This window comes from Notamacropus eugenii, chromosome 3 (assembly GCF_028372415.1).
Source record: "Notamacropus eugenii isolate mMacEug1 chromosome 3, mMacEug1.pri_v2, whole genome shotgun sequence".
In the NCBI taxonomy this organism is placed as follows: Eukaryota; Metazoa; Chordata; class Mammalia; order Diprotodontia; family Macropodidae; genus Notamacropus; species Notamacropus eugenii.
Genome location: NC_092874.1, coordinates 298,811,182 through 298,828,904, shown reverse-complemented (window position 1 = coordinate 298,828,904; position 17,723 = coordinate 298,811,182). Strand labels below are relative to the sequence as shown.

The 17,723-nt window shown below is 48.0% G+C and overlaps 1 protein-coding gene and 1 pseudogene across 1 annotated transcript in view; both read right to left on the bottom strand.

Annotated features, from left to right (window-relative positions):
• CACNA1I (calcium voltage-gated channel subunit alpha1 I) overlaps window positions 1-16,684 on the bottom strand; it is a 221,031-nt gene extending 204,347 nt beyond the window's left edge. Inside the window, exon 1 of the mRNA XM_072656199.1 lies at window positions 16,427-16,684. Coding sequence (XP_072512300.1) covers window positions 16,427-16,593 — 167 coding nt within the window. The 5' untranslated portion in view covers window positions 16,594-16,684. The remainder of the gene's footprint in view (window positions 1-16,426) is intronic.
• Window positions 13,960-15,991, bottom strand: LOC140531110 (large ribosomal subunit protein uL5-like; annotated as a pseudogene).
• Window positions 16,685-17,723: the final 1,039 nt, after the last annotated feature.

The window sequence follows — 17,723 nt, the reverse complement described above, 5'->3', positions numbered from 1 at the left end:
CCTCTAGCTCCTGGTCATCAGGCCTGTAGCAGTACTGATGTTATCAACACTGAAGCATTCTGGGAGCAAAGCACACTAGGGAGTCTGGAGCTCAGGCTCCCCCCAAAATCCCTCCCAGGCTGCTGGGAACTGTGGCTTTGGGGAGGGGAGGGGGGCGTCCTTCCTGGAAGAGCATTGGAAAGACCTCCTAGCCCAGCGGGCAGAGCACCAGGAAGGCCACTCTTAGCTCTGAATTTCTTTCAGTTGGGAAGACTTGGCTTTATGAAAATAGAAGTGACATCTCTGGAAAGGGTCACATGCTAAGTCTGCAAGTGGCAGCTGATATTTGCAAGGGGCTTCAGGAACTACCAGGACCAGCAAAGACCCAGAGTCAGGTCTGCATGGAATTATTTGGTGCATGGCCTGGGACATGTCATCATCCCTCTGAGTCATTTCCATATCTGAACAATATGAGATACACACTTAGATGAGCTCTAAGTTCCCAGCCAGCTTTCATGTCCTCTGTTCTAAGGCCTCTCTCTATTCTGACATCTCCTGTTCTAAGGCTCTTCCCCAACTCTGACATCCCCTGTTCTAAGGCCTCTCCCTACTTTGACATCTTGTGTTCTAAGGCCTTCCCTGCCCTGACCTTCCCTGTTCTGAAGCCACTCCCAGTTCTGACATTCTGTGGTTCTATCATGGGTCCTGGTGCTCACCTGCTCCTTAGCCCCTGCTCATACGCGGAACAGAGAACTACTTGTTAGAGGCTCTTTTGGCCTTCTATCCCTAGAGGAATTTGAAGTCATGAAGCTGAAGTGATTTGCTCAGAGCCACTGACTTAGTTGGTGAGAGGGCTGGGCCACAGGCTACCCTCCCACTGCCTGGGTTGGTGATACTGGCTTTATCCAGCCTCCATGGAGGCGTCTCTGCCCAAAGGGAAGGGTGGAGAAGGGAAGGTAGTTTCTCCCACCCTCAGTACCAGCTCCAACCCCATCTCACACACAGGCCCAAGTCCTCAAGTCATAACATGGGGTGGGTGCAGGGCTGGGGCTGGCCCTGAGCTATGAGACCTTTTCTTGGCCTGAGATCCCTAAGAGACGTATCCAAGCCCCTGTGGACAACCAGGTTGAGAAACAATGTGAATGTGAAGCAGAAATGAACATGGAGGAAGTCACTGGATCATATATGTAGAGCCAGGACCCCATAATTTTACAGAGGAGGCAATTGAGTCCCAGAAAGGTAAAGCAATTTGACCAGAGTCACACAGTCACCAGGCTGCTAAGTAATGCAGTGGATAGTCAGGAGGATCTGAGTTCGAATTTAGCCTCAGACACTTACCAACTGGGTGACCCTGGACAAGTCACTTCACCCTGTTTGCCTCAGTTTTCTCATCTGTAAAATGAGCTGGAGAAGGAAATGCCAAACCACTCCAGTATCTTTGCTAGGAAAACCTGACATGGGGCCACAAAGAGCAGGACACCACTAATTGACTAAGCAATCACACAGCCCTGAAGGGTCTGAGTCAGGATTCAAGCTTAGCTCTTCCTAATTCCAAGGACAACGTCTATCCACTACACAGACTAGCTGCCCATGATCGGGCAGAGCCTGCCTTCTTCTTCCTGCCCTTTGGGTCTTCACAAGCCAAGAATAGGGATGGGAGGCAATGACAATTGGGGGTAGAGGCAGGGGTTAGCTCCCATTGGATGGTAAGCACCCTGAGGGCAAGGACTGTCTTTTGCCTCTCTTTATACCCTCAGCCTTTATAGTGCCTGGCACATAGTAGGCACTCAATCAGTCTTTACTGATTGACAAATAACTTCATAAAACCAGTCTCTCAGAATCCCCAACTCTTAGAAACACCGTCCCAGGAGCCTGAAAGGCTTAGGACGCCCACACGTGACATCAGAGGACCTGGGTGCTAAGTCCAAAGCTACCACTTCTCCCTAGCACTGGGGACCCCCTGCCCCACTGTGGGCTTCAGCATCCTCATGGCTAAAGGCTGGGCTTGGACCAGATGGCTCTAACTCCAGGTTCCTGACCCTTTTTGGCAGTCAAGCTGTAGAAGTCCGCGGACCCCTCCCCAATTTAAGGTTTTAAATGACTAAAATAAATAGCATTACAAAGGAAACCAATTCTGTTAAAAAAAAAAAAAAAAGAAGGTATCAAAATATTTTAAAAACAAGCTCAGGGGCCCAGGATAAGGACCCTGATTTTAACAGGTCCCTTTCAGCCCTAATCTAGGATGTTTAGAATTCAAAAATCTCAGCCTCTCACCCTGATAACTCTCATTCATACAAATCACAGAAAGGGTTAACGTTTACAAAAGCATTTTCCTCAGAACAATCTGGCAAGGAAGACAGTTCAACCATGCTCCCCATTTCACAGATGAAGAATTTTAAGTCAGAGGACCTGTGTTCAAATCCTGGTTTGAATTCAATTCAATAAACATTGATGAAGCACCTACTATGGGTCAGGTGCCATGCTAAGTGCTGGCAGAAGACAGGTCCTGCCCTCAGGGGGCTCACCTATAATAACCCTGAGGCCTCCCTGGACTTCAGCTTCATCTGCAAAAGAGGAGATGAGACTCAATGACTCTGATGGGTCATATGGGTCTACCAGGTGGGCAAAGAACGCTCTGAATTGAGGTCTTTCCCAACCCAAGTCCATGATTCTTTCCACTTTAATCTGGCATCTCCTGTACTGTCAGACTCAGCCTCCAGATCTCAGACACTCAGAAACTTGGAATCACCGAGAAAGAAGAAACTTCAGAGGCCACCTGGTCCATTATTCATTGCACACACACTCACACACTCACATGCACACTAACACACATATAGCACACTCATACACACAATACACATACACTTTCACACACTCATATACATAAACATACTCGTACACACTCACATGCACAATCACACACATGTGCACACTCATACACACACTCACACAATACACACATGCATACTCACACTCACACATACATTTTATCACACACATGCACACCCATATACTCACATACTCACACAATACACATGTGCACACACACATGTATACACACACACACACATCAGAGTCATTGGGTACAAGAAGGTACTCTTAAGTGACCTCGGGTCCTGTCCACTCTGAGGGGCTCACTGCCTGCCAAGGTGGATCACACCATCATTAGGCATCTCTCCCTGGTAGAGTTCTCTTTTTCTGCCTGTGATGAGTCACCCTCCTGCCACCCCCAGACTCTGAGCCCAGGGATGGGACCCACTGGGCTTCCCAACATGGGCTGGTTCCTACCAGATATCATTCAGAGCCTTGGAGGGGTGGGGAACCGGGCTGCCTGTGGGCCTGCCAGCCATCTGGTGTTCCTACATGACTGGGCGGTCCTGGGGGGGGCTCCAGCCCACAGGCTTCATCACTGGGGGCCCTTGGCCAGGACTTCACTCATTCCCTCGTGGGGGTAGAGCTGAGAGAAACCAAACTGGAATGGAAGCCAGGCCCTGGGATTAACTGGCAGAAACGGGGACAGCGTGGGCTCTGGCCTCAGATGGAGTCCTGGAGAGAGAGGTAAGGTTGGGAGGAAGGGAACCATGAGAGGGATGAAGTCCCATGCCTTTGGACCACGCCTAAGCTGGCCTGGTCTCAGCACCTGAGCGGTGGGCTCAGCCATCCTGAATACATCTGTCCTAGAGCGGATGCTGGAGTAGGGAGGGACCTCAAAAATACCCTGCAATGAATTCCACTTGAAAAAACAAAGCCATCCCCCCACCTTCCCACTTAGTGTCACCTTTGGTCCTCCCAAGACCTGCTATTCCATCTTCTATCAAACATGACTCAAGATCCTTGGGCTGCCATTCAAGGCCTGCTAGAGAGTCGCAGATCAGAAGGTAACTCAGAGTCTATACAGCCCACCCCGGAGCTGGCTGAGAATGTCCCCCATAAGAATCCTGATGGGGATCCACATGGGCAGAGGATGGGGGCACTCACTGAACATCACTGCCCTGGCCAAAGCAGCCTCCCTGCCAGGCCCACACCTGAATTAGGCCCTCCTTACTTTCCGCAGCCTGTGAAAGCCTGTGCTGTCTTCCCCCAGCACCGCTGTTCATGGCTGCCCACTCCTGGAAAGGACTTTCCATTCACTCTGCAGGAATCTTGCTTTTTTTTTATTTCTCTGTGCCTGTGTCCCTTCCCACAACAGAAAGTGAGCTCCTTGAGGTCAGCCACCTCTGTATCGCCCATGCTGAGCGCTGAACCTGGCGCATCATGTGAATGAATGAAAGAATGAACGACTAGCCATTCCTTTCTTCATGAAGCCTGAGATCATATGACTTTGGGGGGGGGAGACTCCCACTGAGCAGGCCTCTCTGTTCCCTCTCACTCAGTCCCTGTCCCTCTGTGGTTCCACCTCACTCTGAGGCTACTTGTCATCCCATGTCATCCCTAATCACCTTGTACCACACGTACTCTGGGTCAACAGGTCAATCAACAGACATTTATTAAGCACCTACTATGTGCACTGGGCTCCATCCCCTACTCCAAGAACTCCTTCTTCCTTGAATCTCCAGCTGCTGAAAACTTACCCACCTGTCACAGGGCCAACCCCAAGGCTGCCTCCTCCAGGAGCCTGCTCTGATTCCCCGATAGCCTTCTCTACCCTCTGAGCACCACACAGGACAATCAGCGCTCCCTCCTCTGGCCCAGACTCTGCAGCCTGCTGTTCAATTGTTCCTCAGCCAGAGCCAATCCCCAGTGACCCTAATACTACAATACTTTACCATTTCCTTCTCCAGCTCATTTTACAGATGAGGAAACTGAGGCTAACAGGGTGAAGTGACTTGTCCAGGGTCACACAGCTAGGCAGTGTCTGAGCCCAGATTTGAACTCCTGAAGATGCAGGCCCTGCAACTCTATCCACTGTCCCATCTCTGATGATTACAAAGGAGCATTTGACTTACTTCAGCGCAGCTGGTCCTTAGGGGCCCTCCTCCATCCTGGAGCACCCCCACCACACACACACTCACGTGTTGAAGTCCTGCAGGCCTCCTCAATGGGTACATCCCCCCGATGGCTTTGTTCAATCATCTTCTGGGTTCTAATAGCATAGAATCATAGAACTTAAACCCAGAAGGGGCCCAACAGGCTGGCATCTTATCCCTTATCTTACCAATGAGGAACTAAGGTCTAGAAAAGGCTAGAAAGAGACAAAGACAGGATTTGAACCCAGACCCTCTGCCTCCAGACTCAGTGCTCTTTGTACCACACCATGAGAGGGTCAGAACTGGAAAGAAGCTTAGGAGGCATCTAGTCTCACCTCCTTCATTTCTGCAAATGAGGAAACTGAGGCCCAGAACATGGAATTGATCTTCTCAAGTTCACATATGCTGGGATCTCAGATTTAGAGCTAGAATCAGAGAGATCATCTTGTCTTAGCTTCTCATTTTTCAGATGAGGAAACTGAGGCCCGGGGAGCCAACACGACATGCCTGAGGTCACCAAGGAAGGAAGCAGCAGATCTGAGTTCTCTGACTCCAGAGACAACACTCATTGGAGGTTTTATGGAAGGGCATTGGTTGTAACATAGAGAGAAGGACCACCTCTCCCGCCCCCGGGGGCCCCTGAGCTGCATGGGAGAAGGCAGGTCGTCCTCCTTGGAGGTCTTCAAGTAGACTCGGGACATTGGAGTAGGAACTGCTTTCCAACATGAGTTGGGCAAAATGAGCCTGGGGTCTCTCCCAATCCTAAAGTCTGTGATTTTTACGCCTCTTACTTGAGTGTAATCTCTTTGGGGACAGGGACTGGGCCTTGTACATCTTTGCATCCAAGCAGAGGTGGTGCTTTACCAGCAATTTTCATTTGAAAACAAGCAAAATAAGTTGTGTATAATGATCACCAAATTACAGATGAGGAAACAGATTCAAAGAAAGGAAGCAGTGTGAGATCATCACATTTGGGAGGGCCCAAGGCTGCCCATCTTGGATCAGAGGACTTTCCTTCAAATATCTGCTGTCTATGTGACCTTGGGCCTCTGTTTTTCTCATCTGTAAAACAAGATGGCCTCTGAAGTCCCTTACAGAAAAGAGGACCCAGGCATCTTGTTTTCCACTGGAGAGGTAAAGAATCCATGGGGATCAACCAGGACTGGAACGAGAAGGGCCTTGTCACTACAGGGGCCCAAACTCCACCAGGAAGGATGAGAGACTTCTGTTTCTGGCACAATGGCCTTTTAGGTGAACTGTTGAGGAAGGTCATCAATAAGCCAGAAAGTATCTAGAGGGACCTAAATGTTCCTGACTCTTGGGTCAGCTGTGGCCAGCACCAGAAGTAGATTCGTGCATGGCCAGGAGGTCCAATCCTGAACTCCTTAGCGTGCTCAAATGATGCTATCTCTGTGTTATACTTCCAAGAAGGTCTTTGGGCAAAAAGGAGTATTAAAGAGACCATTCATCCGAGGGAAGGATGAAGAGAAAGGTCCAGTGGAGTAGAGGAGAGTAACAGAGAAATGGAAAGTGGGGAGAGAAAAGTGGTGGGAGAAGGAAGGAGAGGAAATGGGAGAGGGAAAGGAGGAGGGGAGGAAGATGCCTCTTTATTTCCTCAACACTCAGCACAATTCCTAGAACCTCGAAGATGCTGTGTATGTGGCTCCAGACCACCACAATAAAGCGAATCTCATAATAACACGAGTCACATAAATTTTTTTGTTTCTCAGTGCAAATAAAAGTTATGTTTACACTGTACTCTACCCTACTAAGTATACAATGGTATTATGTCTAAAAAATGACGTTTTAACTAAAAAATACTTCATTGCTAAAAAAAAAACAAAACAAAACTGCTATCCCCTGAGCCTTCATCGAGTCATAATCTCTTTGGGGTGGAGGGCTTGTCTCAGTGTCACTGGCTGCTGATGGATCAGGGTGGGGGTTGCTGAAGGCTAGGCTCACTGAAGGCTGTCAAGTTCTTAAAATAAGACAACAATGGGGTTTGCCCCATTGATTGACTCTTTCTTTCATGAAAGATTTCTCCGTAGTATGAGATGCTATTTGATAGTATTTTATTCAGAGCAGAATTTCTTATAAAATTAGAGTCAATTCTCTCAGACTCTGCCACAGCTTTCTCTATAGGTGTATGTAACATTCTTCAATACTGTTGTATCGAAGGGAATAGGGCAGCCGAAGAGAGGGAGAGAGATAGGAAGGGGGCACGGTCAGTGGAGTAGTCAGAACACACATCATTTATCGGTTCAGTTCATTGTCTTATATGGGCGTGGTCCATGAAGCCCTAAAACAATGACAGTAGTAATAGCAAAGATCATTGATCACCAATCATGAAAGTTTGAAATATTGCAAGAATTACCAAAATGTGACGCAGAGATATGATGTCAGCATATGTTGCTGGAAATATGGTGCCAATAGACTTGCTCCATGAAGGGGTTGCCACAAACTTGCAATTTGTAAAACAAAACAAACCACAACGAGGCGCTAAGGGGCACCACAGCGCACAAAGTATTCGACATGGAATCCCTGAGTTCAAAGCCAGCCTCAGATACTTCCTAGCTGTGTGATACTGGGCTCATCATTCTACCTCTGTCTGCTTCAGTTTCCACTGTGAAATGGGGATAATAATAACACCTCCTTCCCAGAGTGGTTGTGGGGATCAAATAAGATAATATTTCTAAGGCATTTTACAAACATTTTTTGTTGTTTGGTCATTTTCAGTTGTGTCTGACTCTTTATGACCTTATTTGGGGTTTTCTTAACAGAGATACTGGGGCGGTTTGCCATTTTCTTCTCCAGCTCATTTTACAGAGGAGGAAACTGAAGCAGAGTTAAGTGACTTACTCAAGGTCACACAGCTAGGAAGTGTCTGAGGCTGGATTTGAACTCGGGTCTTCCTTACTCCAGGCCTGGCACTCTATCCACTGTACAAAGGCTTTAGAAATGCTAGCCATTATTATTGCTACTACTACTAATAAATTGTTGTTGGCTGAGAGAAAAGGAAAAGGAGGGAGAAGGAGGAAGAGAAAAGTAAAGAGAGAGTGACTGAGAGGCAGAGTAAAGGGGAGGAAATAAGGAGAGGGAGAGAGGGGAGGGAAAAAGTAAAAGCTCCTTGAGGATAGCATCTCCCCTTTTTCTTTGCTTCGTCTTAGAGCAAGCACTTAATTGATTCTTATTGATTGGTTATAGATGCAGAGAGGGAGCAGAGAGAAGGAGGGGAGGAGGAGAGCAGGGAATGAGGGAGTAAGGGGACAACTAGAGAGTTTGAGTGGATTTCAACATGGCGGTGGCCTTGGAGTCAGAGGCTCTGTGCCTTAGTGGGATCACAGGCAAGTCTGTATATTAAAAAAGAACTGAATGCCGTGGCCTGCTGAGGGCCACCCCCCCTTCGATGCTCTCAGGGAAGCCACTTGGGGGGCTCTGTTCTGCACTACAGACACACTGGAGTGGCTTTTCACCCACCACCCTTCTCTCCACTGCCCTGTGGAGCCCGTGCACTTTCGAGTCTTTTGAAATGATGAAGCTCTATGATTCATAGGCACAGATCAGAGAGAAAATAGGATGAGAAACAAAATAAATCTCCCCCCCCGGTTCCTTGCAATTTCTCAGGAAGGAAACAGAACGTGCTGTGGAAACGTTCAGGATTTGGAGGTGGAAATGGGGGGTTCAAAACCTGACTGCACAAAGTAGGGGAGGTATTCAACCAACTCATGTGACCTCTCTGGCCCTCAGTTTCTGATATAGGCGGGGGCTGGACTAGGTGGTCTCTGAGGACCCTTCTAGCACCAAGTCTATGAGCCCAAGCTACATTGGCTACTTGGGAGTTTTCTCAAGGTATGAACCCCTGTTTAACCTAGTTATAAGTTTTTACTCTCAGAACTCAAGTCAGAACTGAGAGGGGTCTTCAAACAGAGAATATGAGAGCTAAAAGGGGCCTCAGAACCTATTAGTCAGAGCTTGGCAGGGTTTTAGAATAGGGAACATCACAGCTGGGAGGGACCTTAGAACACGGAAGGTCAGAGGTGGAAGGGGCCCTCGAATGTGGAATGTCAAGGCTGGGAGGGCCCTAGAACATGGAATGTTAGAGCTTAAGAGACCTTAGAATAGCAAACTATAAAGCTGAGAGTAACCTTGAAACATAGAACTCCAAGGGACATTAAAACTTAGAACATAAGAGACAAAACGTTCCTCCAATCTCATCTAGCTTAACCCTCTCATTGTAAAAACCTTGAAAGAAGATGTGATTTGCCCAAGGTCACCCAACAAGTGGGTAGCCAGAGCAGCTCTCAGGCTCCCAGCTCTAAGCCAAGTTGTCCCCTCAGGCATTCACCCACCAGGCCTTCTCCCACCATCTGTGGTTGGGGTGAGGTTGGATGCTCTCCTGCATGACCGGCTGCTTCCTGGAGCAAAACTTCAAGTCTAGACCAGACGTGTTCCTGGGCTGCTTGAACGCACCCAGCCCAGAGAAGGAGGAGGGGTTGGGCATTGGGGGAAGCCTTTGCAGACACCCCACTCTGGCAGTTCTGGGCCATGAATCAGGAAGATGACTCAAGAACAAAGTCTTGTCACTGGAAGGATATGCAGGGGGAGGGGGGATTGAAGGAGAGCTGAAGCCTGAGTCAGAGCAGAGGGAATAGGGAGTGTCAGAGCTGAGATGGATTAGAACAAAGAAGGTGAACCTAAAAATGTCAGAATTAGGAGGGACTTTAAAAGCTGAAAGGTCTGAGCTGGGAGGGAACCTTAGAACCTTAAAGGTCAGAGCTGGGAATGTCCGAGTTAGAATAGGTCTTAGAACGTGGTAAGTCAGGGCTGAGAGGAACTGGACACATCATTTAGTCTAATGACCTCATTTTACAGAAGAGAAAATTGAGTCAGAGACAGAAAGTGACTTGCCCAAGGTCACTCAGCCAGTCAGTAGCAGATGCAGGATTCAATCCGTTTCTACTGACTTCCATTCTCTTAGTTCCTGACAACATAGCTAAGTTTCGCAAAGCAGTTTTCCTTCCTGACAGGTGGGATCAGACATCATGAGAACCCTGGGGTGCTCTGGCCTGCCCTTGAAGGCCCTTCTCCATCCCACTCCAGCCTACTCATCCTTCCCTCTATTGAACAATTTTATGAATTCTCTTCCCACGCTCTACACGTCAGCTAACCTATGGGACACCCAGCTAGACTTCTTTCAGCTTGACACTCCTTACATCACACAATCCATCCCCCAAACCTGCTCTTGCCCCTGCTGCCTCCGGGATCTTTATCTTCTCTCCTCCAAGAAGCCTCAGGCCCTGATCCCCAGCCTTGCACCCATGTCTCCATCATTCACTTGAGTTTGCTGTGTAGGAGACTATAGTATGGCAGGGATCTGAAGAGAAAGGAAACATTTATATTTACTGTTCTGTGTATGTCACATCTCCCTTGTAGACTATAAGTTCTCTCAGGGCAGGAATAGTTTCATTTTTCTCCTTTGCCTCTCTAACATGACAGAAGATAAAGAACCTGCCTCTGCCACATATGGGCTATGTGACTCTAGACAAATCACATCACTTCTCAGAACTCCAGGAAGCTCTGTAGTGATATAAGCTACAGAGGAGGTGCTGGTCTACATTGAAAAAGGGAATTTCTTCATGGGGAATACTCTGCATCACTGGCATCAAAGGCCTAGACACCAAAAAGTCACCAAAACCTAACTCGGTACCTTGAGGGGCAGTTCCTCAATAATTATTGAGTTGAATTTTGAAGGGGAGACCACTGTTGTTGTGAATCTAGAGGAAGGACTTGGAGTCAGATGATGTCCTTACTTCTGTGAGGCCCACATAAATGATCACTCTCTCTCTCCTTTCTCTCAGATCTTGTCTTGGTCCTCTCCTCTGCCCTTCCTGCACTCTCCATGGCATCATGGTTCCTTTTGTTCCCTCTGCCATTTTAATGTACTCTCAGGGAAAGAAGGATCTTTGTCATTCTCTTTGCACGACCTATGTGGATCACAAGGCTCTGTATATATAGCAGTCACTTGGAAGGGCAGAAGTATATTACATCAAGCAGAGGGTATTTGTGCTGGCCACAATCCTGTTTCACCACCCTCTTCTTTTTGAAGATAAGAGACAGGGAAGAAAGAAAGGAAAAAGCAGAAGAGAATAAGATGGCCATAAATATATAAATAAATTATTAAAACTGTGAGTGTAAATGGGGAGAACTCACCCAGAAAATAGAAGAGGACAGTAAAATAAATTAGAAAGCAGAATCTAACAGTCTGTTGTGTGTGAAGACACACGTGAAGGTTCACATAGATTTCAGATAAAGGGATGAAATAAAATACATTATACTTCAACTGAACACATAGGAAGCACATAATAAAATATCTGGTCACAGAAACATAGAATCTCTGAGCTGGAAGATCAGGCATTGTCTCCCCCATTACAATAGAAACTCCTTGAGAACAAGGGGCTGTTTTTGCTTTCTTTTTGTGTCTCCTGCACTTTGCACTGACTGGAACATAGTAAACACTTAATAAATGCTCGATCAGAAAGGCATTTAGTCCAATCTATACCTGAGCATAAATCCTCTCTAATGACATTCTTACCTGGGTCCCACATTTTAGAAAGGGCATTGATGAGTTTGGGGGTGTCCAGAGGAATCCAACAGTGAAATCATGCCATGAAAATATTAGTTGAATGAACTGGAGAAGAGAAGACTCAGGAGAGATGCAAAGGCCATCTTCAATAATCTGAATGGCTGCCAAGTGGGAAGAGGATGAGAAGGCAGATCCAGGAGCAGTGAGGAAAATGGTGGAGAGGCAGAATGAGACTTGGCACAAAAGAAAATTTCTAAACAATGAGCACTATCCTAAAGGGGAATGGGCCACCACCAGAACAGCAGAGTCTTCCTCCTTGGAGTCTTCAAGCAGAATTTGAACAAATGTTGAGGAGACTGTACAGGGGGCTCCCATTCAACTACAGGTTAGACCAAATGGCACCTTTCAACTCTGAGATTCCAGAATTCTGGGGCCATTCGGCCTCTTTTTGGAGACCTCCAAGGCCTCCTTCACTACCTCAACTGCCAAACTGAATTGAGGGCTCAAAGTCTCTTTTGACCCTTAGACCCAAAGACTCCAGACCCCAGGCTTGTGTCCTGAGGTTCTCAGGTCACTATTTAGTTACATCCCCACAAGTCATACCCTTTCCATAGCCCCAACCCAGAGCCCCTTAAAGCTTTAAACTTGGGACATCTCCAGTTTTGTATTTGCCAAGAAGTTAGGGAAACAAGTGGCCCTCTATTCTTGACTCTGACATCTAGGGCCAGCTGGAATGCATTTGGCTATCCTCACTAGTTCACAGAGCAGAGTCCATAGGTTCAGCCATTGGGCCCTGTTCTCCACCACCCATCACCCCTCTCCAAAAAATGTAACAAGTGGATTCTTTGCCCCACTCCTGATGTTTGTCCTCTGAAAGCTGGTATGAGTCCTCCCACACTTTCTTTACTTGGCCTCAAGCCCTAAGAAGGCTTGAGGACCTGGAAAATCTGAAACTGAGCACAACCTAGACCTACATGGGGTTCCAGATTCAGAAAGATAGAGAGAAACAGAGTCTGCCATGATGAACAGCAGAGACAATGGGAGAAATGGAGAATAACAGAAAAAGGGAACAAAACACAAACAAACAAATGGAAAGGGAAGGAAACAGAGGGAAGGCGGACATGGAGAGAGGGAGGAAGTGGAAGAGACAGTGGGTGAGGCAGCAGAGACAAAGACAGAGAGAGAAGGATACAAAGAGGTAGAGAGAGAGAAACAGACAATGATAAAGAAAAGGGGGAAACCAATAGAAAGAGACAGATGGACAGACGGGCAGAGACATAGAGAAGACAGAAGGGAGACCAAAATGAAGAGAGAAGTCAAAAGCACAGGGAGACGGATGGAAAGGGAGAAAGAGACAGACAGACAGACAGATCTGGAGAGAAGCTGATTCAAGATGAGGAAGAGAAGACAGAGGAGGCCTCTGTTCCTGGCCACGGCCCAGCCCTCTGGCTTCTAGGCACCTGATCAAAGAAACACTGTCCCTTGATATCAACTCCAGACCTACATATGTCCTGCTGTTGCTCCTTGCTAGCATCTGGCTTCCCTAGGGGAGAACTCGAGGGAAAATTCTGTTTGCCAGGCTTCCTCCCTGGACTCTGCTCTCTCCTCCTTCCTCTGCAACTGTGCTCCCCCCAACACACCTCATCCCTCATCCTCATCCTCTGACTCTCTGCTGGTCATCCTGGCTTCTGCCTTGCTTCTCTCTCTCTCTCTCTGTCTCTCTGTCTCTGTCTCTCTCTCTCTTTGACTCTCTCTCTCTCTGTCTCTCTCTCTCTCCTCTCTCCCTTTTCTCTCTCTCCCTACTTCTCTCTCTCCTCCCACCTTGAGAAACCCAGATGGAACTAATTCAGAATCCCCAGAGATTCCAGGTACTTCTCAGGATCCAGAGGCCTAAAAGACCAAGAGAATCCAGAGCCCTCAAACCCCTACCCATACCCAGAACAGGGGATGTCCCTAAAGGAGGAATGCCCTCTATGAGCATAAAATCTACCCCAATAGCACTTGGATTTCAAAGACTCTCACAACTGGAAGGGCTGTAAGGGTCATCCCACCCAAGAACTTCAAATTTCTACTGCATCCAACTGATAGAAGACTCTCCAGTTAACAGTACTCTGCCCTGAGGTCCAAGAAATTAGTCACTGAACAAACAAGTCTATGAGAAAAGAAATAAATACTTGAATAACAGATGTACAAGACTAGAGGGCTACAATCTAGAGATTGAGGAGAATTTTGGTTGGAGATGATGATTTAATCCATCATTCTTTATTTTAAGGACCCTCCCAGCCCTGACATCCCCTGTTCTAAGGTCCCTCCCAGCCTGACCTTCGTTGTCTAAGGTCCCTCCCAGCTCTGACATTTCTTGGGGGGTTTTATGGGGGTTCTTAACACTTCAGTGACCATTTTATTGACCTTTTAATAGAAAACAGGCCTTTATTTGCCATCATACTTCTGCTGGTATTAGCACATGGCTTCCACTTTGCCAAGTCTGGGTTTAGCTCTGATGCTGCTTGCCTACAGGGCTTCCCCACGATTCTGAACCTGGGCTTCCAGCACCACACAGACCTCCAAGCCATAGATGTTGATACTTGGACTGCATTTAATCCTCAGACTGATCTGCTCTTGGAGCCCAAAGCCAAGGTTGTCTGAGAAGTTGTTTTTCCTGACTTCATATTCCCATACCTTCGGCCTCTTCTCCAGAATCTCTTCAGCTTTGGCTCCATAGACTGTATAGTAAACTGTCTTCTTTTCATTTCTCCGAATTCCAAAAGATCTGACAATACTGAGCTCTGGAGAACACTGGGGTTTGGTGGGGGAGCTGTTCCAGCACTCTGGTGGCCAGGGCAGCTGGTCCCCACTCTCCCCAACACAGATGCTGAGGCAGAGTTTTCAGAGGCTCAGGTCCTGAGTGGGGATTTGCTTTTCACCCTGATCTTGTGCAGAGATGGCAAACCAGAAGGAAAGACATTCTCTGTTCTCGGGCCCCTCCTCCCAGGCCTGACATTCCCTGTTCTCAGGCCCCTCCTCCCAGGCCTGACATTCCCTGCTCTAAGGACCCTCCCAGCTCTGACATTTCCTGTTCTTAGAGCCCTCCCAGACCAATATTCCAAAGGCACGAGTATCAAGAGGAGTATCCCATGCAGCAGAACAGTGAGGTAGAAGGATCACTGAGATCTGTGTCAGGAGACCTGGGTTCAAATCCTCCATCTGACTCTTGATCACTATGTATCATTTCACAGATTATGTGCCTGCCTGAATTGTTCATAAACATGACAGGGGACAACACAGAGGGGCCCTTCACGAGGCAGCATCTCCTTGGACTCAGCTTTCCCCACGCCCACGTTTCTTGTTGTGAGATACCCCCTACAAGGCCATGAGCTCATTGTGGGGTAGGAGCCTGTCCCTGGGGTTCACAGTCTACATGCAGTTATAATAGTCACAGATAAATATGCTACCAGGTCAGCATCTCTGCCCAAATCTCCTGCACCTCTATCTGGATATCTCCTTTCACTCTTTACCTCGCATTATATTTACCTTGAATGCGCTAGACATCCTCTCCTCCAGCCCCCAGACTGTAAGCACCTGGAGGGCACAGATTGCATGTCACTAGTGTCAAGTACAGTCTTTTGTACGTAATAAGCATTTAACAAATGTTTGCTAAATGTAGAATACAATGAGTGCCCAGCTCCCTACACATGTATTCATGGAGGTACACCCAAGGAAAATCAACATACACACTTGCCCAGGGTCCTCCAAGATGACTCTCACTCCTCCCTAGGTCTGCAAGCTCATGCATCTGCGCAGGGAGGGATGCACTGCCTCCTTTTATAGACAAGAGGCCTATTAACTGGGATGAAATAACTTCCATGGCATTGAAATGGGGCCAAATCAGGCTCCACTCCATCAGTGGGCAGATTCCTAGATTTCTCTCCACATCTCAGAGAGATCAACGCAGTCAGCTCTCCAACATCCACAGTGGCAGGAAACATAGCACCGAGAAGCCTGAGTCCTGCCAAAAAGCCAATCTGAACCATCCCCAAATCAGCATGCCATGACACAACTGAACTAACAGAATCAGGGAATCAGTGAATCAAAAATCATCAAGCCGAGAGAATTTTAAAGATCATTAAATCTTGGAATCAGTAGAATCTGAAAATCACCAAGTCAACAGAATTTTAAAATCACAAATCCTGGAATCCATGGAATTGCACAGTCAATGGAAACACAAAATCATGCAACTGTAAAGTCACAGAATCAGCGTTTTAAAGCTAACCATTTCACCCTCAGGGTTCCATTAGCATTTCAAGCTCAATCGGTCCAAAACCAAACATCTTTTTCCTCCTAGCTCTCTTTCCCAAACTCTCTTTTTTCAAAGAAGGCCCCTCAGTCTTCCCAGTTTCCCAGATTCTCAACCTTGGAGTCACGTCTTACTGTCTTGGACCACCTCAATGCAGACAGTGTTCATCCCACGTCACACCTGACAGAACGAAACCCCCTCAAACTACACCTCTCTCAGATGGCGCCCTCCCCAGACCTCTTCCCCAACCATCTCTATGCCTCTTCATGGAATCACCAGTCTCCTAAGTTCCCAGACTCATAACCTTCTAGTCTCCTCTGACCCTCCCAGGGTCCTCACCCACCTCATGACCTCAGTAGTCACATCGTATCATTCCAGGTTCCAAAATCTCTCTTCTCTCCAGCTGCCCCACCCTCCTCCAGACCCTCACTCTCTCCCACCTGCTCTGTTGTGTCCTCTTGGCTTCTGCGATGCTGTAGCCCGGACCAAGAAGACAAAAGCCAGGAGGTCAGAGCATGACAGAGCCCAGCTCCTACCTGTTCAGATGAAGCCCAGGGTGGGTTGATGGGTTGGTAGCAAGAGGGAAAGAGCCTCAAAGGATATGGATTGCACACCATCTTGATGCACCAGTTTCGAGGGCTGGTGGTTTGCCTGAGACAAAAAAAGACCACAGGGGCCAGGTCCGGGTGTGGGATGTCAGGATCGGTGCTGGTGCCAGGCTCCTGGGCTGGCGAGGAGGGCGGTGTCCGTGGTTGGGGCTGCTGCTCCATGACTCCACACTCTGAGGCCAGATCCGGGACTGAAGATCCAGGGGGCAGGGGGCTGGGATTCCAGGCAGCAGCAGGCAGAACACACTCTGCCATGTCAGCACTGAGCAGGGAGCCCTGAAGGAGATCCAGACAGGGAAACATATGAGAAGGACACTGCCCTTCAGGGGATCAAAGCAACCTCAAGCAACTCCCATCTCACAGCCCAGGTCTAACCATTCAGCCAGCTGATTAGCCAAATGCCAGTGGAGAATCCAAGAACCACAGAATGTAAGGCCCTCAGAACAAGGAGGATCCTTAGAACACAGGAAACTCCTAGGACAAGGAATGTCAGGGCTAGAAGGGCCCTTCAAACAGGAAATGCTAGGGCTGGGAATGATCCTAGAACATACAAATAATGGAAGGACCATTAGATCCTAGGATGTAGGCCTGTAAAACCACATGCCATTAGAGAGGTTAGAGTTTAGAAAGGCTGACCTGGAAGGCTTGGAAGCTGTGTTATGCACCTACTCATCTGTCCTTAAGGGAAGTGCCCACCCCATCCCTCCAGTACCTATCCCTCCTGTTTCCCTACCATCCACTCTTCTCCCCAAGAGCCTGTCTTTCTAGGGGCCCACAGTTTGAAGGAATAGCTCTTGGGGGAGGGGCCCCATGGCCCTCATGGTGAGGGTGGGGGGAAAATGTAGCTGTGCCTCAGCCAGCTAGCCCTCTTTATTTCCCATTAGTGTGCAGGCCACTACCAGTCACCTCCTGCCTCCCAGGGCTGAGCAGCCTTGGTACCTGCTTCTTACAGGTCTCCAACACCAACTGTGGATGACTGGGCTGGCTGTGCCCAGGTCATCCCCTGCACACACAGCCCTAAATCTTCCTGTCTACCTACAGGGGGAAGAGAGAAGGGAGAGCCAAGAGATCCACAGGTAACTCTCCTCCAGCTCTTTATGGTCCACAAAGACTTCCCTCACAACAGCCCTGTGGTGGGCAAGGATCATTTCTCCATTTCAGAGATGAGAAAACTGAGACTCAGAGAGATTAGACTGTCATCTGGCTTATCCATGATAAAGCAGGATCAGAATACAGGTCCTTTGGAGAAGACAGTGGCAAAAACTCTAAGTTTGGAGTCCAAGAACCTGGGT